Source organism: Microtus pennsylvanicus, chromosome 7 (genome assembly GCF_037038515.1).
Source record: "Microtus pennsylvanicus isolate mMicPen1 chromosome 7, mMicPen1.hap1, whole genome shotgun sequence".
Classification (NCBI taxonomy): Eukaryota; Metazoa; Chordata; class Mammalia; order Rodentia; family Cricetidae; genus Microtus; species Microtus pennsylvanicus.
The window spans coordinates 15,478,875-15,504,548 of record NC_134585.1 but is presented as its reverse complement, the minus strand read 5'-3'; the positions used below and the strand labels follow the sequence as shown (position 1 = coordinate 15,504,548).

The 25,674-nt window shown below is 44.9% G+C and overlaps 1 protein-coding gene across 28 annotated transcripts in view; it reads left to right on the top strand.

Annotated features, from left to right (window-relative positions):
• Ank3 (ankyrin 3) overlaps window positions 1-25,674 on the top strand; it is a 431,439-nt gene that overhangs the window by 250,843 nt on the left and 154,922 nt on the right. For all 28 annotated transcript variants that reach the window (XM_075980047.1, XM_075980046.1, XM_075980043.1 and 25 more), the window contains one exon: window positions 19,154-19,252. In XM_075980047.1, the coding sequence (XP_075836162.1) occupies window positions 19,154-19,252 (99 nt within the window). The remainder of the gene's footprint in view (window positions 1-19,153; window positions 19,253-25,674) is intronic.

Genomic DNA, 25,674 nt, shown 5'->3' with positions numbered 1-25,674 from the left:
TGGCTCACACGTGTAGATAGCCTTGGAAGACAGGCCTACCACGTCATGGATGCTGGCATCAGGACCTCAGACTTGGGCCATGAGGGCACAGTTTAGGCAACCTGCAGAGGGTGTGTAAAGGGACATCGGCACACCCCAATTAGGACTATGGCCGACTCCCTATTGATGTGGGAGTGATTTCTTATTAATAAAGAAACTGCCTAGGCCCATTTGATAGGCCAACCCTTAGGTAGGCAGAGTAAACAGAACAGAATGCTGGGAGAAAGAAGCTGAATCAGGGAGTCGCCATGATTCTCCCACTCCAGAGAGATGCAGGTTAAGATCTTTCCTAGTAAGCCACCTTGTGGGCTACACAGATTATTAGAAATGGGTTAGATCAATATGTAAAAGCTAGCCAATAAGAGGCTGGAACTAATGGGCCAAGCAGTGTGTAAAAGAATACAGTTTCCATGTAATTATTTCGGGTATAAAGCTAGCCGTGCGGGCGGCTGGATGCCGGGAACGCAGCCCCGCCGCTCCCTATTACAACACCCTATTGTCTGCTTTAGGGGTTCAGGACTCAGGAGACTACACTTTGGTTTGTGGAACAGAAATCTTCACTTGCACAGCTTTAGAATGCATTTCCCTCAACATACAGTTTATTTTTTAATCAAATAAAAGGCAGTAAAAAGTTGCCCGTAACCTCTACTTATTTGCATGTTTATCCTTATAGACACACCTGTTCTTCAAATAGATTTATCTCCAAATATAGACTCTGCCGCATCACAATGTTGAAAACCATTAAAATGAAAATGAGGATTTGAGAATGTTGGCCAAAGGATGTGAGTCCCAGGGACCCGGCCACCCCACATCGTCCCTACATCCACCAAACCCTTGTTGCCATGGTTATACTATCGCTTCTATCTCGGAAGGGACCATGTGTTAGGGTAGGCAGGGGAACCTAGGCTTGTATAGATTATTCTTAAAACTTGCATGCCATCTCCACCTTTCTCCAAATCCCACATCCTTGGAGAATCTCCTGCGCGTTCTCTTTTAAGAAATATACTTGTCGTGGATTTAGTCCTCTGCTTGAGCTGCATTGCTGTCTTTCCATGTAGTGTGAGGTTCATTTGTTCCTCACCCCGAGAGGTGAGTTTCTTAGTAGGCAGAGTGAAGCAAAGAGCGGGAACCTGTGGGACCTCGGCGGACTGTCCCTCACTGTTACACTGGTCACTGTCATGGTCTGGGGTGGGTCCCTTCATCACCAGGCCTTCTTCGTTTTGGGAGACAAGGGTTCACTGTGTATTCTAGGCTGCCCTCAAACTTGTGGTTCTCCTGCCTCAGTTTCCAAAGAAATTGAATCGATGGCATGTACCACTCTTCCCTTTCTGCCCTACAATTTTTGAAGTTTTGTTTTGTTTTGTTTGTTTGTATATTTTGTTTCGTTTTGAAACAGGGCCTTATTATATAGTTCTGGCTGACTGGGTCTCACTATATAAATTAGACAGGTCTTAATCTCGCAGAGATCTGCCTGTCTCTGTCTCCCAAGTGCTGGGATTAAAGGTGTGCTCCACCAAATCCAGCCATTTAGAGCTGTCTATCAAACACAGGTCCTTCCTCATTACCCAGTCATCTTGTCGGACAGTGGTGGAGATGCCTTTGGGCTTGTCTTCCTCCTTAGATCACACGAAAGTCAAAAGTCACATTACTAGATTCCCATAGGGCCTTGCGGTTAACTCTTCCTGCTCTTGCTGGTGGTAGCATTGTTCTAGACTCGGTGGATACAATACATGGTGACATCACAGCAACTGAAGAAAATAGTCCATGTCTATCACGCTTGAGATGTGTGGCCATTAACGGGACAAGAGCTCCTGATGTCTTTATGGCGGTGGCTGTCTCTGTCATCAGGGGAGAACTCACTCACTCTAAGACAGACTTCCCTCGAGAGCATGGCACATGTCCAGTAGGTAGCATGGTCGCAGCCCTCTGAAGTATTTCTAATAGTCAGAAATGCCACTTCCAGAATGTACTGGGGTACAGTTTGCTGTGGTTCAGGTCAGTACAAGGTCAACCTCCAAGAAGTGATTCAGGGAGCTGGAGAGATGGCTCAGCAGTGTGGCACACAGGCTGATCTTATAGAGGACTGGAGTTCAGTTCCCAGTACCCATGCCAGGCAGATCACGACTGAGGCTCCAGGGGATCCCCTGACTTCTCTGGCCTCCTCGGCACCCACAGTCATAGAGACACACGTGATAAAAATAAAATAAATCTTCAATAAAAAAAAGAAGTTAGTCGTATGTCATAGCTTAGGGAAGGAAGAACTCCAATAATGAGTGAAGAAATGACAGAAAGCCACAAGGTACCTCTTCCTCTCCCATTTCCCCTCGACTTCAGTCCATTCGCTAAGAGTGTTTCTCGATGACCTGAATAAATCCATTTCAAAATCCTGCAAATCAAAAATTCTATTAAGGCCAGAGTCAGCGGAGCTTGTCTTTCCTCATTTGTACTTAAAAAAAAAAAAAAGACTCTCTAGCTTTGTAATTTTTCTTTCCACCAGTTAGCTCGAGGAAGGAGCTGCACTGGGCTGCGCCATGACCTAGCCTGACCCCCTACTGAACATTCCAGCACATTTTCCACACTGGCTGTTCTCAGATAGTACTTTCGGATTGCTCAGATGTGCCCTCATAATCTCTTCTACCGCTGCAGGCACCTCCCTGGAGACTAGGGGGAAAGGACTCTTCCACCAGTAGTTTGAGGAACACAGAAGGGCAGGGAGACCATAAGGGGAAGAGGTTAGCCCTTTGCAAAAGCCAGAGTCTCGGGGTGAGTGCCTCTGGATGGGTGCATGATCTTTGGCTCGGTTCTTCTGCCTGGAAGCAAGAGAGTCCGTGAAGACAGGTTCAGACAGGAGACCTGCGCAGGTTAGTGTAGTTGAAAGCCTAGTGACGTGGCATATCAGTGGAAATGAGGGTATTGGAGTCAGCCCAGATACGGAAGAGCTCTGATGTAGAGCACACACATGCTAGCGTATGCAGTTCGAGTCACAACACCAAACGGTGTTAAAACCTAAAGAAGCAAAGCCACAGAGGCTGAGCTCAAATGCAGGTGTTAAGGACGCTGGAGAGGAATGGCAGGGCCCATCAGAGCCATGGCAGCCAGGCTGAGGGCACTGGCCTGGGGCCTGCAGAGAGAAGGGAGTCGTTGCTGGTCAACATGGAGAAGCTGAGATAGAAGTGTTCCCTGGACATTGTGAGGTGTGTGAAAGGGAAGTCAGGCTTGGATGGGAGCTCTTGCTGTTCCCGGTCACCTGTGGGAAGGGGCTGTGGGTGAGGCATGGCCAACCCTGGCTCTGTGGTCTGCTTAGCATTATCCCTCACCACAATTCTCCCAGAACCTCTAAAGGGGAAAAGGAGCATCATTCTCCTCAGAAGGTTTGGAAATTGATAGAGGACTTTGGTTCATTATTAACATGTATTATACATAACAAAGGGCTTCATTATGCTATTTCCGTGCTTATATATAATGTACTTTGATCTTTTGCACCCTGGAGGCATTTTTGGTTTTCACAGTGCCTGGCATGTGACCAGAGAGATCCTGAGTGGCTCAGCCACTGTGCTTTGGAGGGTCCACTGTACACCACACACCCAGTAGTCCAATGTCCATAACACACTTGCCCAAACACACTGAACCAATCACCTATACATAACCAGGCAATGGAGCAGGACCACATCGCAGGGCAGGCAGAGGGAGGGTCTAGAAATTGGTGCTCACGGCAAGATTGCTTCTTTTAGTGGGACACCAAATAGCCCAAGACAGCATCTCAGTTCTCACTACAGGGACGTTGAAAAGAGGGGGAAGAAACTCACATAGAATTCCAAACCAACCTAGGTTCCTCTGTTGTTGAACAACAGGTGCAGCAGTGAGCGTCCCTCACCATATTCCACTTACAGCTCTTAGTAGGCCATGAGTGATGACGGTGACTTCCATTTTACACTGAGACGCTAGGAAGTAACTGTGGGTGCCTGACTCTAAAGAACGTTGGGATAAGAAATGGTGACATAGGGGGCTGGGAAGATGGCATAGCCAGGAAGGTGCCTGCTGTGTAAGCTTGAGGGCACAAGTTTGGACCCCAGAAACCACGTAAAAGGCCAGGCATGGCAATGCTCATCTCCAGCCCTGGCACTGGAGAAGACGATGGAGAAATAGAAGGATCTCGGGAACTCAATAGCCAACCAGCCAGCCTAGCCAAGTTAGTGAGCTCTACACTCAGGGAGAGACCCTGACTCAAAAGTAAAGCTTTGAAGAAGATAGCTGATGCCAACCTCTGGCCTCTGCATGTACACACACACACACACACACACACACACACACGGCAATGGAAGGTTCTGACACTAGAGACCCCCTGTGTGACTGAGCGTAGATTTGGCACATACTTCAAGCCATCCTAGAGAAACCATTTTCTCCTTATGACTGGCACTTTGTTCTCTGCGAGTGTCCGGGTACAGGATGAATTAAATCCATCTTTGATTCTTTGGTAAATCATTCTTTGGAATGAACCCTCGATAGTCAGAAATCTGATGACCTCATAACAAAGTAACAGAATATACATTTTTGGCAAGACATGCAAGGCAGGCTACATGTCGCTACAAGGAATGAGGCCCAGTGAGGCCTGAGATTGAAAATGAATTTCCTAATAGTTCCTAAGTGAAGACCTCTTGCTGACTCATGAAGTCCATATTGGGCACTTTGCTATCAAGTTTTTAACAAGCATGTCCCATGATTCTTCTCATCAGACAGGATTAGGAAGTATTTGCGAAGGTCAGGCTGAGAGAATCTTTATCTACACGTTGCCCAAAGCTGCAGCCTAGAAATTTTTTAAATCTTCTTTAAAAAAAAAAAATGGTTCGTAACATTACTTTAATGTTTACAGCACCTTAATATGAACCCAGGTTTACACTGTATTTTACAGCTTACAAAGGACACGCATATGGAGCATTTCCTTGGAAACCCATAAGAATAAATGTTTTAACTGAGAAACAAGTCGTACCCAAGGGATTGCTCGTTCTAGTCCAACCAGGAGTAAAGTGGCAGGGTAGGGATCTGAACTCATGTTGTTTTTCTCAAGTCACATGACCTCAGTTCTAGACCATCAGAGCTAGGGTGTCCACTGGGCTGGAGGAGAGTCTGCACAGGGCACAGTGTGCTGTAGCAATGCCTGAAAGCTGAGGATGGGGCTCTGGCTACCGGCAGTAGCTGCATACCTGGTGTCTGTGGAAACCAGAAGAAAGTGTAGATCCTCTGAAACTGGAGTAATAAATGATTGTGAGCTATAAGGAAACTGGGATCCAAACCTGGGTCCTCTGAAAGAGCAACCAGTGTTGGTCACGGCAGAGTCATCTCTCCAGCCCCCAGTTTACTATTTCATTCTTCAGTGCTCTCCCGACCTCACTTTTAATAATAAGAGTTAAAAGCTCTTTTTTCTCTTTTTTGTTAGTTTCATTTACCTGGGACTTGAGAATGTCATACATTGTACAATGTCTTTTGATCATATACTGCCCCTCCCCTTCAGTTTCCCCAGAACTGTCCCCACACATCCTCCTCCCCACTCCAAGTTCACATCCTCACGCATCTGTTTGTTCTTGTACCACACTGAGTCCAGTTAGAGCTGCCTGGATATGCTTGGGCACGGGGACACCCACTGGAGCATGGGCAACCTTAAAGAGTGCACACTCCTAAAGCAAACTAACCCTCCCTCCCTGGCAAGCATGAACTGCTAACAGCTCTTAGCCCAGGGTAGGAACTTCTTCCTACCCTTCTTCCCATCTTCCCCCAATTGCTCATGTTTCATGGAATAACTGAAACGCAGTTTGAATGTATATATATTTTAAAAGCATAGAGGTAGGCATAGTGGCTGGCACCTGTAATCTTGCCCCTGGAAGGCTAAGACAGGAAAATCACCATGAGTTCCAGGCCAGCTTGGTCTACAGAGAATGAAAGCAAGCCTCTAAAACAGAGATTCTCAACCTGTGAGTCATGACTCCTTTGGGGGTCGAATGACCCTTTCACAGGGGCCTACAGAGCAGATATTTACATTACAATTCACATAGCCCTAGCAAAATTATGGTTATGAAGTAGCAACTAAATAATTTTATGTTCAGGGGTCACCATAACGTGAGAACTGTATTAAAGGGTCACAGCATTAGGAAGGTTGAGAACCACTATTCTAGACAACAAGAATAACAAAGAATCGAAATTGCATGTTCAATGTCTCTTAAGGCAGCAGCTGTTAGCTAAGACAAGCATTTGCATGAGTTTGGAGACCAGGGTGCTCTTGTATACACGGTTGGAAAGTAAAAACCATCTGGCCACCATGAAAAGAGAGTTTGTTCAGCAGAATAAATGTAGGCGCCTTTAATTCCATTTCTGGGTATATGGCCACCCCAACCCTGTAAACAAAATCATTGTCAGGGGAAATTGTCCCCCTGAATTTCTAGCAGGCTATTCAGGAAAACCCAGAGGCGGAAGACCCTGGGGTCCAGCAGCAAGTGAACAGATCAGCAGGAGGTGGCCTGTACATGCATTTAGACTGCCACTCAGCTACAAGAAAAGTAAGGAAAACCTGACTCATGCTGCACCCCACATGTAACGCAAGAGAACTCTGCTCAGTGAAGTGAGCCCGTCCCAGTAAAACGAACAGTGAGTGATCACCTCCGTGACATCCCCAGGACAGACAGAAACAGGGACAGAGGCAGAATGAACCATGAAGGATTTCTTCTTAGGTAGGGTTCCACTTTTCAAGTTGCAAAGAGCCCTGGAGATCAGTGGTACCGAGGTGTGCATTATGTAAGGCCTCTCAACTGTGCACTTAGCGGGTAAAGCAAAACTGCTGAGGGGTATGTCATTTACCACTGCTGATACTTTGAAAGCTACTAAGCTAGCTACACAAAAGTCCAGCAGTCTGTGAAGTCAGGGAGGAGAGGGACTTGGAGCGAAGTTAGCATCATCCACGTGTTCCTTCCCTTGGAGGTAACCTGTCTCCAGTTATCAGTCTTCCTCCGTTTAATTTAAACTCGACGTAAATTCTGTATCGTCAGAGCAAGGTTGGGAGTCACCTGTACTTGCTTGGAGGTGGTCTGAACTGAACTTGGCTGCCTCCTCTGTTGGGTTTCTGTGGGAAAGCAGGGAGAGAGGAAGTAGTTAGGCATTCCTCAGCAGAGGGGGCTCTTTCTTGCCCATCTCTGACATTAACAGCATGGATCCCACACCTTCCTACCAAGGAATAGCATGTGTATCCTGTTAGTTACCATCTGTGCCTCCGGTGTGGTGTCTGTCGCTCCTCAGCCCTGTGTCCCAGGTTTCTCTGCTTCGTTCACAACAGCGTAGTCTTGCTGAATGTCTCCTTGGTAGGGCTAGGGCATGTGGGTACCCTTATTAAAGATGGCACTGAGGTTTCCACTTTGGCCTTAACCAAAATTATGACTATTCACATGTTTGTGGTTTGTTTGTTTTTTTTTAGAGCTGTTGTAATCTGGAGTTGCAAGTTTTCCAGATTTTAAAACAAGCACACATAGACACAAAACAAGCACACCCTCACCACATTGTTAACACATACATATTAGCAGACAGATGAGCAAAACTTTTCCCAAGAAACTCTATCAGCTGACCAACTTTAAAATCCTAAAGTAGGCTGCAGGAGCCAGGTGAGCATACAGGTGATCCCACTGAGGACCGGATCAGCAGGTTCTGTAAGGGAACACAGAAACACCAGGACAGAACAGCTATGTCATACAGAGAGGAAGGACAGGGGGACCGGATCCATTACAGGGAGAATCCCAGTGTGACCAGATCACATGCCAGGAATGAGGGACAGGATGCAGAGACACAGACAAACAACCAACACAAAGAGAAGCTGAGAGGAGGAGAGGCTGGCAGCGGCCAGTGTCTTGAGCAACATGGTCAGGGCGGGACTTTTAGGATCCCAATTTCCAGATAGGCCTAGCAACCAAGACCAGTGCTGTGAGACACTGGCCACTGAGGGAACGACCGAAGCGCCAGTATCCAGAAACCATGGGCATGTGGGAGTTTTGTTTACTTGACCCCATGCCCGCAAAAATTTGTAGGTGTTAAGGACGTATGGTATCAGATAGCCCCAATTTAAGAAGATTTTGTAAAAGGCAGTCCAAGGGCATTTGGGGATCTAGCTTTAAATTTCAGGTATTCATTTTGCAAATCTATGTTGGGACCCGAAACCTAGTGCAACGTATCCACTGTGTCAGGCTATAGGTCAAAACATGGGTGGAAGAGGGGTGGAAAATGCCCTTGAACAGAACGTCTTCTGAAAAAGAGATCCCACAGGACAAGGCAGGTCCTTGTCCCAGTAGCAGGTTGGGAGCCTGGCAAGATTGCGTCTCTGGCAGGACACCCCAAAAATTGCAGGAGTCCCTGGGCCTCTAAGGCAATGACTTGGAAAGTTGAAGCCGGTCTTGACCTGGTGGAGAGCAGGTGCGGGGGAGAAGGGTATTTTCCCACCACATGGCCCCTGGCCAGTGGGAGAAACAGCCCCTTGGTGGGACTTCCAGATGAAAAGTTTTTGCACCCCGATAAGCCCAATAAACCTCTCTGCTGACACAGTAATCCAAATCAGATCAAATCAAACCAAATTTGAAAAAACCCAGGTTTAATGGATACAAATGCTCCTGGATGACTTTCCAGCTCTCCCTCCCCCCCCAGAGAGGAGACAGGAAAGGAAGATTAAAAAACCACGTGTTTTTTCTCTGGGGGAAATTTAAATACCCCGTGGGAGTGGTCTTGAGCATCTCTAGGGAGGGGTCATCGGTTTGGTGGGCTTTCTCAGGGGCGGAATCTGAGCTGAGGCAACTTCCAAGGGAGGGGGCTTGGGATGGAACTAACACCCAGAACAATATCCTTGAGAGAAGCAACCATTTCGTATGCTTTGTTTGCTGTCTTTATAGTAACGAAGAGTCCTGAATAGCACTTACATTTCTTAAAAGCCAAGCACCATTCTTTTTTATTTCTTTTATTGCATTCAATTGTGTGCGTGTGCACAAGTGCCTTCAGGCATGTACCCCATTCATGCTCCCAGCACACACATGGAGGTCAGAATACAGCTTGCAGTCTAGTGAAGGAAGTATGAACCTGGGGGTCAGGCAAACAAATTAATCTGAAATGAGAATAAATTGATATATCTTTTTCTATGGTCATCTTGTATTAAATGAGATTTAAAAAAAAGGAATGTCTTTTAATTTCCTTCCTCCTGTTTTACATGACTCTCTTCTTTCTCTCTTCCTTCCTTCTTTTCCTTCTTTTTTAAGCAGTGTTGCACTCTGTAGCCCCGAGTGACCCCAAACTCATTCTATAGACCAAGCTATTCTTGAGCTATAGAGGCCTGCCTTCCTCCTCCTCTCAAGTGCTAGAAATAAAGGTGCACACCACCACAAATTATATCTTCTTGCCAGCCCTGTGATGAAGACAGGTATTTGTCTATCACACGGATGTGCACAGAAGATCCCACGGGACAAGGCACATTCCCTCCATCTAGAAGATATGGTATTGGACCTGTTCTCGCTCTAGGGAAATTGTGCTTTTAATTAGATGTGTAAGGAACGCCCAGGATAAAGTTACAACCAGGATAAAGTTTCTTTTCTGCCCCAAACTCATTGTTAACAATCTTTATATTTCTAAAACAGTTTTAGAGTTTAGGAAAGATAGTACAGGTACTTACTGGGGGAGGGGTGTGCAATTACCTTAATTTAAGTAGTGGTCATGTGCTGTAAGCTGACTCAGCAGGTGAAGGTGCTGGGCATGCAAGTCTTGCAGCCTGGGTTTTGAGTCCTGCAACTTGCATAAAGGTGGGGAAAAAATCTCACTCCTTGCATGGCACACAGGCATCGACATACCCATCTCTCTCTCTCTCTCTCTCTCTCTCTCTCTCTCTCTCTCTCTCTCTCACACACACACACACACACACACACACACACACACACACACACAATAATAACAGATAAATTTATGATGGAGGAATGGTTCCGTGGTTAAGAGCATCACTGCTCTTTCGGAGGGACCCAGGCTCAATTCCCAGCACCCACGTCCTGCAGCTTAGGACTGCCTGTGACTCCAGCCCCTCTCAGGAGGTCCAATGCCTCTGACCTCTTCAGGCACCTGCATTCCTGTGGGCAAACCCACACACAGTCACAGACACACATAAGTATGGCGAAAATAAAATGAAATCTCTTTTTAAAGAAGAAGAAAAGAAAATTTAAAAACCTGTCATTGTAGACTATCCTAGGAAATAATCCAGTGCACGAGACATATTGCATTCTGTTGATTGCTGTCCCCCCACCCCCACCACTGAGAAGGAGGAGGTAAAATACACCCTACCAAGTCAGGACCTTAATTCCAGTTTCATAGTTTGATGCCTTAACAGTTCTGTCTGAAAATCAAGGTGGCATGCATATGAGCAGAGGGTCAGCAAGCCCGGTGTAAAAGCTGCTGCAGACTCTCCCAACAGGGAAGCAGCCGTCGTCGGTGCTTTGTTAAGCATTTGGCCAGCTAATAGACCCAGAAATCTGAAATAATGAAGTTCACCCATACTGAAACTTGTTTTCTTAAAATTCTAAATAGTCATTCAGATAATGTTGGTATTTTATGTAAATATTTATGTAGTTAATTTTCTTCGTTGTGCATAAAGCATGTGTGTGTACATAAGTTTGACTTGTGTGTGTGTGGCCACCATATGTAGAAATAATTGAGAAGTAAATGACAGAGAAAGAAAGACATTGGGTAGGTTTACTTTCAGGTTGAGCTGTAATTACATTGAATAATCTTATGGAAAGGTTAAGCAAGGTACTAATGTGCTGGTGATGAAAGTGGCTTTTAAGGAGTCCCAAAGGGTTTGGTGAAAAGGAAAGAGCAACACCTGGGAATCGGGAGATGTAGATCTCGGCCAGGTCCAACTCCATAAGTGACTTAACCACCCTGAGTTTTTTCTCACCTTGCCATTAGATGGAATAATTCCTGATGCCCTTGTCTGTTAAAACACATTGTCAAATGCTAATGGATTCTGTAACATTTTGAATGCATAAAAAAAATAATCTTTGGTAAAAGCCATAAAAGCATTCTATTAATATGCTAATTCATACTAAAGCAAAATCTGCTTTGGTTTGTACAAAATTCCTATCAAGCCTGCTTTGCAGGCCACTCCTGTAATCCCAGCACTTGGGAGGCAGGTAGGAGATTAAAGAGTTCAAGGTCATCTCCGTCTACCTGGCGAATCACTGTCCCAAAGACAAATTTTATCAGATCAAAAACTCTAGCTAGTGTGAGTTTATTTCTCTGTATTTTAATCTAGATTTCTTATCATACATAACAGATCTTCGCCCACAATGAATTTTATGCATTAAAAGAAAAAGGTAGCAGCAAAATATGTTTAAATTCAGTAGCTATCTGGGCTAGCAGTTTCCCTCAACGCTCAGATAGGAGGGATGTTGCTGAGCAGATCAGACTGATACGTGCCTGACTGAGTAAAGACGCAGATGGTGGGAGCTAAGACAGAGGGATGCTGGTGGGGCAGGTTGTGTGTCATACCTGTGTGTCACACATTCTTGTATATCCCATAAAGCCTACAACCACGCTCACTATTTTTACTTTATATGATAACCTATTTCTTATATTTACCTTCATTCTTGCCATTTCCAGAGCCCCTCCTCGATTCAGATAGGTCTAATTTTCTATGGGGTAACCATGCTCTTATTGTCTTAGGGATGTCCTTTCTGTTTCCCTGTTTGAGTCTGTTAGCAACGGTGGTCTCTTTGACCCTCTGACGGCCCACAGCTGATCTTCATGTTCAGCAGCCCGACTGGGTCTCACTGTACAATCTGTGGAGTGCTTGGCGGCCCCTCTGCTTCTAGAGTCTGTGGTCTCATTTCCTATGTTACTCTGAGCGCATCCTTTCCTCTTTGTGATTTCTTACATTTTCTCGCGTCTGACCCTTCCTCTTCTTGTGTAGCTCCTGACATTCCATTCTCATTATATTTTAATGTAAATTTTTTATTAATTGACATATCTTTTAGCTTCCCTGACTCTCCACCCTGCTGTATGACATCTACTTGTGAGCTTAATCAAAGGAACTCTGCGTTTCTGAGATGGTATTTTTTTTAATCAAATATTTCCATTCGGCTCTCTTGGCAATTTCATCTCTTAGGCTAAAATTCCATCTGTCTCTCTTAATTAATTTTATAAGTTAGCATACAAAGAATTGGATTTCATAACATCTTCATATGTATGTGTCTTGGCACCTGTATTGATCTGTTCCCCTCGAGCCCCTCCCCATGTGGTCTCTCCACTCCAGCTGGTTCCCTTTCTTAGCCGTTTCTCCCTGCTTCTGCTTTCCTATTGCGTATATGCCATGAGCCTCTCTATATCCACAAAGGTCTCTTAAACCCCTTCCATGGCCCCCTTTCTGAGTTCATAACCTACACACATACAGCACGCACACACACACACAAACATTTTTAAATTTATGTTTTGAGCATGAGAGAACGAGAGATGATTGCCTTTCTGAGTCTGGCTTCCTTCGCTTAGCAGGTTGCATTCATTTCCCTGAAATTGCCGTGATTCCGTACTTTTTTTTATTACTGTATAAAATCCCATTGTGGGGGTTGAGATGTCAGCGGGTAAAAGCACTGACTTTAGATCCTCAGTACCTACATAAAAGCCTGCACAGTAGTTCAAGCTCTCTAATCCTAGTGTACCCCCTCCAGGAGCTCACAGGCTCTCTATGAGCTAGCACAGTGGGAAAAAAATCTATCTGAAACAAGGCAAAAAGGAGAAGACCAACCCATGAAGATTGTCTTTTAAACTGCCACATACACACATACACACATGCACATGTGCATGTACGCACACATGTCCCAGTGTATGCACAACACACGTCCTCTCATGCACATGCACTCACACACATACATACGTGTTCACATATGCAGTAACACACTCTTGAATCCACAGAGGTAAGCAGGCACGCACCACCCATTCACAGACACACACAAATTTCACTGTATCCGTGCACTTCCTTCTCTTTAGCTACTCTTCAGTTGATGGACACTTGGTTGACTCTACAATGTAGCTGTCCTGAGTGCAGCTATGAACCTAGCGGTGCAAGCATCTCTGTGGGATGTTGACTTCAGTCCTTTGGCTGACTCCCAAACGGTGCACCTGGACCATATGGTCATCCTTGTTTTGGATTTTCGAGAAATCTCCAAACGGATTTTCAGAATTGATAGACAACCTTACACCACCCCTTAGTAGTGCATAAGGGCTCCTCTTTCCCCTTGTCACATCTGCATTCGATGTCACTCATTCAGTAACACGAGACAGCCGTTCTGAATGGGATGAGATAGAGTCTCAAAGCAGTTTGAATTTTCCCTGCCGGGCTAAGAATGTCAAACACGGGGCTAGAGAAATGACTCAGAGGTGAAGAGCAGATGGGAGAGACCTGATCGGTCATCAGGGATGGAGCAGAGCTTCCACTTGACTTGGACCTCAGATTCTTCCAATGGAGACTTCGTTTGCCTTTTGCCTAGACTCCAGCACGCTCCGCTTGTGGTCAGCCCTCCCACAGACATTAGCAGAGCGGCAGAATTCTCTCACGTTGTTGGCTGCTGTAGCTCTCACTCTGTGCTAGACTCCACTGAGATCAGGGGTCTTTCCCTCTGGCCCAGGCTATGGTAAGGCATATGTCTTGCCTCAAGGCTGGCACATTTGGGGCCTTTTTCCTATGGCACTCTCTTACTATTTGCAGTTGCAGAATTGGAGGCTCTTCATGCCGGCTTGCATCCCAGCAAACTTGTACCAACTGACACTGCCCCAGTAGCTAGGGGGCTCTTAGAAACAAGGCTCAGGCGTCATCTGCCTCTGTCAGGATGCTGCTGCTTGCTTCACAGTAGAAACATAGTTCCAGCCCTGCACGTGGGAAGGAATGAGATCTTCTTTACCGAAGAATAGATATGCAAATACTCCACCGGAGTTCCTTACCTCTTGATTTGTTCCCAGTTTTCAGGAACAGCTACTATAAGATCTAGGGATGACTAGTGACCTGGTGCCTACCAATAGGTAGGTTTTGACACTAGAGAAGCAGAGGCATTCTGATCCCTATCTCAGAATACCACAGTAAGAGGGTCTGCGGAAAGACTTGTGATCCCAACCCTGCCACCAGTGAATGTATTTCTTCACTGGCAAATTACAGAGCAGGGCCTGGTCTCATTTTACCAAATAGGGTTATTTTTGTGCTACCTGGCAGATTGTTGCAAGGATTTGCAAGCCGTATGTGTGTCTGTGTACATGTGTGTGTTTGTGTGTGTGTGCACGCACATGCATGTGTTTGTGTATGTGCACATACATTGCGCATGTGCATTGTGCACATCAGTATCAAGGCCAGAGGTCAACTTCAAGTTTCATCCTCCAGGAAGTATCCACCTTATTTGTTTGGGACAGTCTCTCACTGAGACCTGGGAATTGTAAATTTGGCTAGACTGGCTGGCCAGCAAGCCCCAAAGGTCGCTCTGTCTCTGCCTCTCAGTGCGGGATTATAAATTTGGACCACTGCACCCAGCTTTTTTACATGGGTTCGAATCTTCTTGCTTGAGCTGCAAGCAACTGAGCTCACGCCTCAGTTCCCTTTATAATACCTTTGAGAAGGCTTTGAACTATGAAGCTGTCCTCTAGCAAATGTCCAGGGCATTGGGAGTCAAGCCCCCTTCTGCCACCTACTCATCTATGCAGGAGAGAACAGAATCCAGAAGAAAGCATCGGAGATGCGACCCTTGACCCTTGTCGAGCAGCTTGTGTGACAAAGGCTAATAAAAGCCTGTAGCCTGGAAAAGCCCTTTCCTTAATGAACCATAGCAGTTGATCTGTGGCTTGCTGCCTAGCTCAGGGCCCCACCTGCTGGCTCAGGACTAGATTCATTCACATAGCGCTGCTGGCTGGACTGAGAGCCTGCAGAGGAGCCTCAACACCAGCAGAGAGTACTTCCCCCTCGGCTGTCCCCCTCAGCAAAGGACAAAGCCTACACCAGGCTCGTCACAGGGCTTCAGATCCTCTCACCACCCCATCCCTCAGCTGAAACCTTCGATAGCAAGCCTGCCATAGATCCAGTGCTGAGTCGAGCGAATGAATGCCCTCAGCCATAGCAGAACTGCTGTCGCTTTTGTAAATGATTAAAAAAACAAAAGCCCTACAGCCATCCTTGTTTGTAGATGGTGTGTGGCTGCATCGTAATGTGGTGGCAGAGGTGAGCAGGGGCTTCAGGTGTGGCGTGGTATGGCCAGCAAAGTCTAAGATTCTCCCCCTGGCTCTGTCCACAGAATGTTTACCTGGGGACTGGGGGTGAGGCCAGTAGTTGACTGCTTACCTGGTATATGCAAGGACCCGGGATTAATATGCACGCACGCACACATGCACACATGCATGCATCAGTTTTACCCGCTTTTTTTCAGAGCTATTTTTTTTATTAAAAATAGATTTTTTTTCATGCAATGCTTTCTGATTGTGGTTTTCCCTCCCTCCACTCCTCCCAGTTCCTTCCCACCCTCCTGCCAATCCTAATCCACACTCTGTCTCTCCGTAGAAAGCAAATAGGCAGGAATGGAGAGATGGCTCAGTGGATAAGAACACTGACTGCTGTTCCAGATGGACCTAGTTCAATTCCCAGCACCTACATGGTGGCTCACAAGCATCTGTAATGAGGTCTAGCGCCCTCTTCTGGCCTGCAGACATACATGCAGACAGAATATTGTATACATAATAAATAAGAAAAAGAAAACAGTCATTTAAGGAATATTAAGAAAATAATAAAATAAAAACAAATTGGAATAGGATAAAACAAACAAATGGGGAAAAAGAGCCAAAGAAAAAGCATAAGGAACATATAGACACAGACACACATACCCATTTGCACTCCCAGGAATCCCATAAAACATAAAACCGGAAGCCATAATATATACACAAAGGACCTGTAAGGTTTAAAAGAAAATGCCCTGGCATGACATTATGAGACAAAGAACCTCTAAAGATGCCACCGAGTTAGTTTTCTATTGGCATCTTCTGCTGGGCAGGGGCCTACCCCTAAGAGTGGTCTGTTTCCCCTGGGAGACTCCCTAGGAGGAACCTAATTTGTCCTTTGCCAGTGGTTATCAACTGGAGCTACGGGTGGGGACATGTGTGTGCCTCTCTCAGCTCTAGGACCCCCATCTGGTACAGACCACAGTGTGGGCAGATCTGCTGTGCTTAAAGGGCCTTGTTTGTGACCTTGGTGTCCTCCATCTCTTCTGGCTCTTAAGCTTCTCCACCTCTTCTTCTGCAGAGTTCCCTGAGCCCTGATAGGAGGATCTGATGCATCCATTTCTGGGAACACAATGTAGTGTCAGCATTGACCACCAGTGTCCCCAATGTGAATTTGTTTTACTCAAGCAAATCTTAGTCTTCTTTTATTGAATAAATTAATCACTGGCTTGTATTTTGGTATCTGAGAATAATGAAAATAACCCTTAATTATTATGAGAATAACTCTTAATATTAGCTTCTAAGAATAATGTGATAAAGAGATTGTACAGTCTCCTATTTGTATGAGAAGGTATATATTTGTTTGTTTGTTAGTTAGTTAGTTTGTTTGTTTGTTTTTAAGACTAAGGAACTAGTGAGATGGCTCAGTGGTTAACAGTGCTTTGGGCTCTTCCAAAGGACTGAGCTCAGCTCTCAGCACCCACACTGAGAGGTTAAAAACTACCTATCACTCTAGTCCCAGGGACCCAACTCAGGCTTCTGGCCTCCAAGGGCATCTGTTCACACAGGTGGCAGACATTCAAAAAAAGCACACAGACACGTACACATAAATGAATAAATTTTTTTTCAGTTCAAAAAATTTCACTGACAATATGGGGGCAAAGTTCATGTTAGACAGCACACCATGAATATGCAATCAGGCAGATACAGGTGGTGGGAATTTCTACAGCATAAACTACTGAATGTATTCAATGAAGGAATAACAGAGAAGAAGGGGGAGAATAGTGAGCTCTGGGGAGTGGAAGGGACGGGAAGGATCTTGGAGAAAATACAGCATTCAGACGAGCCCAGACGCTTGGACAGACAGTTGAGAGTTTGCGGGCAGGTGGGGGCTGAGATTCTGTGGTATTATTTCCACTTCTTTTCTTATGATATTGACATTGCAAGCACTGTCATCTGTCTGTCTGTCTATCTATCTATCTATCTGTCTGTCTGTCTGTCTGTCTATCTATGTCTCTATTTATTTATCTCTATATCTATCTATCTGTCTGTCTGTCTGTCTGTCTATCTATCTATCTGTCTGTCTATCTATGTCTCTATTTATTTATCTCTATATCTATCTATCTGTCTGTCTGTCTGTCTGTCTATCCTCTCCCTCCTCCCGCCCTAGCCTTGGCTACTTAGGAAGACCCCATCTCTAACGACTCTTTCTTTATTAGAGATGATTAAATTGAGCTATGTATTGGATTATCTTCCTCTTCTTAGTTCTTGCAGCAAGATGATACAGTGTGGTAGAAGTCAAAGGTTGATTGGGGTAGGGTAGGGGCTGGGGCTTGAACTCAGGGCCCTGAGTATGGTAAACAGGCCCTCTCTGTGCCCAGCTCCAAGGTTAACATTTAGTGAACCTGGATAGGGAGGATCTGAAATTCACTATACTTTTTCCTCAGACTTTATGTTTAGAATTTTTTTTATTATAGGACGTTTTATTTTTTTTAACCATATGTTTAAAGTTAGTTATTTAAATAACCCTCCACCCATGTTCATGCAAGAAACCCTAAATAAACACATGGGTCATGAAAAAAGATATGAAAGTAGAGGGGGCCTTGTTTAGAAGGGGAGTTCACTGGGAGTAGGGGGTGGGAATGAAGAATATGATAAGAGTACTTTGTATGTGTGTGTGTGTGTATGTGTGTGCGCGTGTGCTTGAAATTGTCAAAAAATAAAAAAAAATTTCAGGGGAAAATAAAAATATAAAAAGTGAAGAAGTTAAATCCCAATTCTGTGAGCCATCTCTGCTTGTCAGAACTGCAAGACCGGTTGTAAGTGGCATTGTGCGAACTGTTGCTGTCCTAAGAGAGTGTAGGGCCTGGAGTCCACGTCACCACTCACACCAGGAGGGGCTCAGCCCAGTTCCTCATGGGCAGGAAGTGGTCAGTACCTAGTAGCCGTTGCATCTGCTCTTAAAGCTCTAGATGTTTAATTGCTGTGAACCTGGTTAACAGGTGATCTCATTGGAGCTTTCTGAACTGCATGCTGCAGGCACCCAGGAATAAGAATTCAGTGTCTTGGATTGTTTCCAGTGTATACATATGCTTCCTTGATGGATTAGAAGCAACAGTCAATGGATGGGTAGAAGAACTGCCAATGATGCAGGGGGAATGTGTAGGCAGCAAGAGCACTGGGGGCCAAAGCAAGGGACAGGTGTCTCCATCTCAATGAATGCGAGCTCTCATTTACAACCCAAGCCTCCTGCTGAGTCTGGAAAAGCTGAGCCCAGAGACATTCCTTCAGCTCAATCTACAGTAAACTCATTATTACCATTATGCTAAGAGGTGTGAAACAAACAAACAAAAAAACCTGTAAGAAAACATATTGATATATAAAGATGTACAATTTGGACCAGGCATTGGTGATGCATGTCTTTAATTCCGGCTCCCAGAAAGCCAGGCAGATCTCTGCGGGTTTGAGGCCAGCCAAAGTTACAGAGTGAGACCCTGCCTCAAGTTAAAGAAAATGAAATACAAGAAAGAAAGAAAAAAAAAGAAAGAAAGGAAGGAAGGAAGGAAGGAAGGAAGAAAGAAAAGAAAAGAAAGATTGATTGATTTGGGTATTCAAAATTTCACCTCATCTGTCAGTTACCACCACCAATAAAATGTTTAAACTTGAACCTCATCTCACAGACTGCCTCCCTTCAGATTCTCAAGTCTCATTTTTAGGGGAGGGGAACGCTGCTAGAAAGAATGGTGGAAAAGTGGACTGTCTGTACTTGAAGGAGAAAGGGGAACAGAACAAGGCTAGTGCTGCTGAGACGCGGCGCTCAGTTAAGCTTAAACTGTGTGTGTGTCAGGCCTATGACATCTTCTCTGCTTCCCCACAGAATGACATCACTCCTCTACACGTCGCCTCGAAACGAGGAAACGCAAACATGGTGAAGCTATTGCTCGACCGGGGTGCGAAGATTGATGCCAAGACCAGGGTAAGTAGCCTGCCTGGCACAGGCCTGTGTGACTCTTCCAGCCGCAGAAATCCTCACCTGGTGTGGGCGCTGTGAGGAAATGCCATTTTATTTCTGCTTAATTGCTCTTTGGAATCTCTTGGGAAATGGTTCCATTTCATATACCATGAGTGTGTGTTCAAATGGCCTCTGGCTTGAACCGGAGAGCAAGGGCTCAAGTCTGTTGGTTGCCCTGAGTTAATCTTCAAGAGTTACTTGACACTCAGAGTTGAACTTAAGTGAGTTTGATGTGAAAATCTGACAGCTTTTCTGCTGGAAATTTTATTTGCTCTTCCGTGCTGCTTGGTGGGAATCGAAAATGGTAGACAGCATGGACTTCCTCAAGAAATTAAAAGCCAGATGGCCAACCACTTCTCGGTATACATGGAGAGGAATTAAAACCTTGTGTTTGCTGACCTAGTTTTTATCATTGTCCAACTCTAGAGGTAACCCAGATGTCAACTGATAGATAAAGGTGGCACAATCTCAGTGGAGAGCAATTGCATGGCATCTTCGAGTTGACTTTTCTCTATTTCCATAAGGAATTGTCAGTGTGTAAAGTATGCTAGAGTGTCACTGTCAGCCGCAGTTTCTCTGCTAAGCGTGAGCTGTGGAAAGGAGCTGCAGGGGACAATGGAGGGGCATTGATCGCTCCTGCCATCTTGTCCCAAGGAGGTGCAGGATCATTTATGAGTACCAGGAATCTGTGAGGGGGAAATGGAGAACGTAAGAGCCATGCAGAAGAGGACTTTAGCTGACTGAAGATGACTTCATTCCTCCTTCTTTTGATGCAGTCTTTGCTCAAAAAACAAATCAATTATTTTTCATTCTGCATCATATACAAACCCATAGGGAGTTCAGACAGAGAGGCAATCCATTTTCTCATCGCTGTGACCAAATACCTGACAGGAAGCAGCTACCTGGGGGAAGAGTTCATTTAGGTTTGAGGGGATACAATGTCAACTTCCTTATCACTGCAGGGAAAACATGACTGGTGACCCCACTGTGTAAGGGGGTGCATGAGACCAGGACTTCAAATTACCTTCCATCTTGAAAGCACAGCAAGCTGAGTGTGAACAGGAAGTGGAAAAGTACCCAGAACTTCAAGGCCTCTCCCAGTAACCCACTTCTTTAAGTGAGGCTCCTCCTCCTAAAGGTTCCTTGACCTTTCCAAACAGCACCACTCACTGGTGGCCAAGTATTAGAACACCCTGCTCTCCTTCCCAGTGCAGACAGCAAGCTTCTCCTCATCTTATACACTTTGCAGCAAGAAGAGCTGTGGATCTTCTCACTTCAATAATTAGGACCCAGGGATGTTGACTCAGTGGGTAAAGAGTGCTTGTCACACAAGTGTGGGGACCAGAGTTCAGATCCCCAGTCCCCATGTAAATTCCAGATGGGCATAGCAGTTCGTCTACAATCCCAGAACATGAAGGCAGAGGCAAGGAAATTTAGAGCACGCTAGCTAACTCTATACTCTTGAAACTGGTGAACTCTGGGTTCCACTGAGAAACCCCGCCTCAATATATAAGATGAAGAGAGACCTAAGAATTTACTCAGCACTAACCTTTCCCTTCACAACATACATACATACACATGCATGCACACTCACATGAGCCTCCCACACACATACATGTGAAGAGTAATTAGGGCTGAACTATTATAACTCAATGGTAGAACTGTTGCTCAGCCTATGGAAGGTTCTGGATTCGATCCCCAGCACTGTAGAGATTTAAAAAAAAAGGGGGGGGGCTTACTGGAAGATTCAAAATGCTTATACATTAGTCTTCCTGGAGTTTAGGAGGGCCTGATATTTCAGAGCTTTTAGGTCTCTGTTCATTCTATGGCAGGAAAACTTTTCTCAAATCTCCAGTGCTGTCACCTGGCCTGTTGGCTCACTGTAGCTCTTGCCCACATGGCGTCATGGCATGCTGAGTGCTTCTGTGATGGTGACGGGAGTGTGTGGGGTGTGCACACTCACCACAGCAGTGTTTTAGCCCCAGCCTATATGCAGCTCTTGATTCAAGGGCTTCCTGGCAGTTGCTGTTTTCCAACAAAATTTTAATGGCTTTGTTAAGATGCTGTGCCGGGGGCCGCCTGCTGTGCTCTGCTGAAGTCTCACTCTCTCCTAGGCTAGCATGAGTGTTGGGTACTTGTTGAAGGAACTCTGTGGCAGATGGTCCTATACCATTTTTATTTCTTTTGCGTCAGTTCCCAGCCCAGTCAGAGACTCAATATAGTCCTTATTCTAGAGCAATTCTAAATGTCGAGATCCCCTCTTCACGAACTCCTCACCATTTAATAAGAAGGCTAAGATGAGCTATGGTGGCTCACATCTTTAATCCTAGCGCTTGGGAGGCAGAAGCAGGTGAAGCTCTGAGTTCAAGGCCAGCCTAGTCTTCAAAGTGAGTTCCAGGACTGCCAGGCTACATAGAAAAACCCTGTTTCAAAGAGAGAGAGGGGGGTTGGGGGCTGCAGGCTTTCATTGCCTGATGATACATGCCTGATGTACTGATTCCTGGAACGCTGGCTCCAAATCTCTAAGCCTGTCTTGCCCTTTAAACTTCCCTAGGAAGGTGCCCAGCACCCAGTCCTCACAGACCCCATTACTCAGCATTGCACACAGAGTCACGCCTTGACATGGGGAGGCACATGTCCATCTCAGTAACCACAGCACTTTGCACACATCACATACTCAAAAAGTATTCACCAGAACTGGAAAAAAAATACACACTCTTTATATTCTATTATCAAAAGGCTTTAATGGGCTTGACTGAGGACTGGTCCTTCAGTGATAAATCCAGTTCTCAAGTAAGGATGAGGAGATATTTATAAGCAGGTAGAAGGGGGAGGGTTGTCTTCGTAATTCCTAACCTACTGCCCTGAGATGTCTTCCAGAGAACACAGTCGTATCTTATATATCTACCCTTTACTCCGCCTCCACCCTCAGAGTGTAACCGATTGTATTTCTCAGTTTAAAACTAAAAAAAGAAAACCAAACTTGTGTGTTCCTTTACATTCCCGGGAGTGTGATTGTCTTCATTAAAAACAAATTCTTGCCAAAAGCAAAGTCATAGACCGGCCTCTCACAGAGAGGAGATTTTAAATTACAACTTCCTCTTCAGAGTTCAGATTGTTGACACATCAACAGCCAGAAGGCCCCAGCTTTCCACATAAACCAAGACTAACTGAAAGTATTTCTGCATGCCATACAAAATGTGCCGGTGGCTTTTGCTTTCTGAAACAAATACTGGGAACTTACCCAGTACTGTGCCTGCCTCTAATCTCAGCACTTAGGAAGAAGAGACTGGAAGGGCAGGAGTTCAAGGTTAGTGTGTTAAGGATAAACGAGGCTACATGAGACCTCAACCACCCCATTTCCAAAAACAAGCAACTGCAACAGGAACCCAATATTGATGGGAGCTGGACAGATGGCTTCGGGGTTAAGAATACATACTTTTCTTCCAGAGGACCCTGGTGCAGTTCCCAGCACCAACTGGCTGCTCACAGCTACCTACAACTCCAGTTCCCAGGGAAACGCACATCTCTTCCAATCAATGTGGGCACCAGCCCACACATGTTGTATATATGTGCATGCAGACAAAACACTCGTATGCATAAAATGCATCTTTAAAAGCATGGAGCCTTTGTTTACATTCAAAGTTGTGATGATGAGAGGCCTCAGGCCTTCACTGGAAGAAAAATTTTCATTCTAGAGCTGCAGCAGAGCTACAACACAGGGGACTCTCTCTTTCTCCTGAGATTTGGATGCCACGCTAGCAAGGCCATTTCCTTACTCCAGAGGGAATGGAACAGCATGGATACATGTCACATGCCTGGTTCTCCCGAAGGCTCTAAATAGCAAGCTCAGGACAGTTACTGTTTTAGGTCATTGCTGTTCATTCACGTCACTTTACCTTCTGTTTTGTACCTTGTCAACACTGATGTACGACCTCTTGGAAATAACGCAGCCAGTTAGACACGGAAGTACTCCACAGTGATCTACTATAATTGTCTTGATTGCGCCACTTTCTTAAAACAAAGTTACCAGCAAACAAATAACCCACTGTTGGGTTTCATTCTGAGCCTTAATGTGAAATTTAAACACATAGCATTCTCTTGAGGAGTATTTGTATATATCAAATGTCTAATTTTTTGAAATTTATACTCATATATAACATTCTCCTTTTCTCAAGCTCTAGAAAAGTCAGCACTTGACAAATCAATTCATTGTGAGATTTATATTATATGAAAATAATGTCACATTTACAACCAAATAAAACCAAATAGTATAAATGGAATTTCATACAGAATTCTTATATACAGGTAACGCTAGGTATACATTACTTAGGAAACACATAGCAGTCATAAAATTAATTTTTCTGTATATATAAAACACAATGACACTTAGATTATGAGCATATAGAATATTTATTATAGTCTCTAGAGCAATCTCTACCTACCACCTCTGTTCCAGAGAAACGAACACCTTCTTCTAGTCATGTGGGCACTAGCCCACGCATGTTGTATATATGTGCATGCAGGTAAAGTGTGAAAAGATTTAACTTAGAAGTCATGGGAGACGGCTACAGAGAGAGAGAGAAAGAACACAGAGATGGCTGATAGGTAGATAACGGATGGACAGATGGACTGATGGACATGTTTATGGCTTAGCATTCTAAATAACACTCAGCCTGTATCAAGACAAGAAACACAACAGCCACAAACAGGATAGAAACACAAATACACGAACAGGTGTTGCATTCTCCCTAAAAGCAGTAGTTTATAAGAGAGAAAGCCGAAGGGTTTCACATTCTTCTACTTCCATTATACATATTTTTTCTTTTACATTTATATATGCTTGCATGCGTGTGCTGCAGCCTGTGTGTGCGCTCAGAGAACAACTGCCCCTTTACATGTGGAGACATCTCACCAGCCCAATTAGCATGTTAAGCCTATTGAACGAATAGCATTTCAATGAGGAAGAGAATTCAGAGGTTCTACGTCCCTATATAAATGGCAGGCATGAATTCTCGACAGGAAGAGAAAACTGGACACTTGTATTAATATTTGCCATAGCAGGAGAAACCCGGTGTTTCAGAAGCCAGTCTGTGCGTGAACTCTCATTACAACCCTTGGCTTCTTGTGTGACCTTGGATAGTTGCATCAAGGCCCGGGAGCGGCTTTCTGATCTATAAATAGAACCCCTAATGCCTTTCCCATGGAGCAGTTGTCAAAATAAGACCCTAAGTATAAAGTTCCTGTAACAGAGGACATTAAAAATGACACTCCATTTTCTCTTGGATTAACTCTACGACTGCCTGACATTTCAAGTATGGGTCAACCCAATTTTGAACGGGTGGGAGTTCCAGCATGAGAGTGGGCTTTCTGTTACACTCCCATCACCTTCATCGGTTTGTCCTGACTGCCTCCCTGACCCTTGCGTGCACTATTGCACATGATTTCACTGCTGTCAGTCATTTCAATACCACATTCTCTTTGACCTTCACAGTATCCCACAGTGTTCTCCTATCCTGGCTTCCTTTTCCATCGCTAGAATGAGGGGGTTTTGCTTAGGAAGGCAAGAAAGAGAAGAGCTTAGCGGACACAAACTAAAATAAGCATGTTCCTTCTGGAAAATCCTCTCCTAGCCATACAATGTGTGTCCCTCCAGTCTTGGCTTTGAGCAGATTCCAGATGGTAAAGCTCTGTCCTGTGTCACATTCTGCAGTGTGATACCCTACTGTCCCCAGCTCTCTGGTCCAGGTCCTGCTCTGTGCCCCTCACAAAAGTCAGACTGAAGGAAGGTCTTTTTAGCGTCTGTGTGTATAGGGTTTGGCTCGCTGGTTAACAGAAGAGAGCGTTCTGTTCAGCCAGCCACACGCAGTTCCCACCTCACTAATAAGATTACTGTCATGGAAATGAAATACAAGCCCTAGACCAGCCAGCATGGGCAATTCAAAAGTCTGCCCAGGGGAAACCCATTCATTATGTCAGCGCTGTAAAAATCAAGGGGATTGGAAAGAAAATTGCCAACCTCTTGCAATTCCACTTTCCTCCCAGAATGTCGTCATGGCAACCCAGCATCCCATCCCGGTCCTCTCAAGTCAACTACATACATTGTGGTATTGAAGCAGGCTCCCTCACCTCCCCCAAACTTGCCTTTGCCAAGAATTTTTCAGCTGGGAGTTAATATTATATAAGGCTGAAGAACAGCTTTTTTTTGGTCCAATACCCATTGTAAATGACACTGTACATACATTGTAAGTTTGCATGGGGTTGGTAACAAAAAAAAAATCTTGCTAAATTTAAAAAGAAATAAGTCAACATTTCCAACCTCTGTATAATTTGAGAAACAGTAATATGCCTGTCAGTGTTATATTGCCAAGTACAATATCCATAAA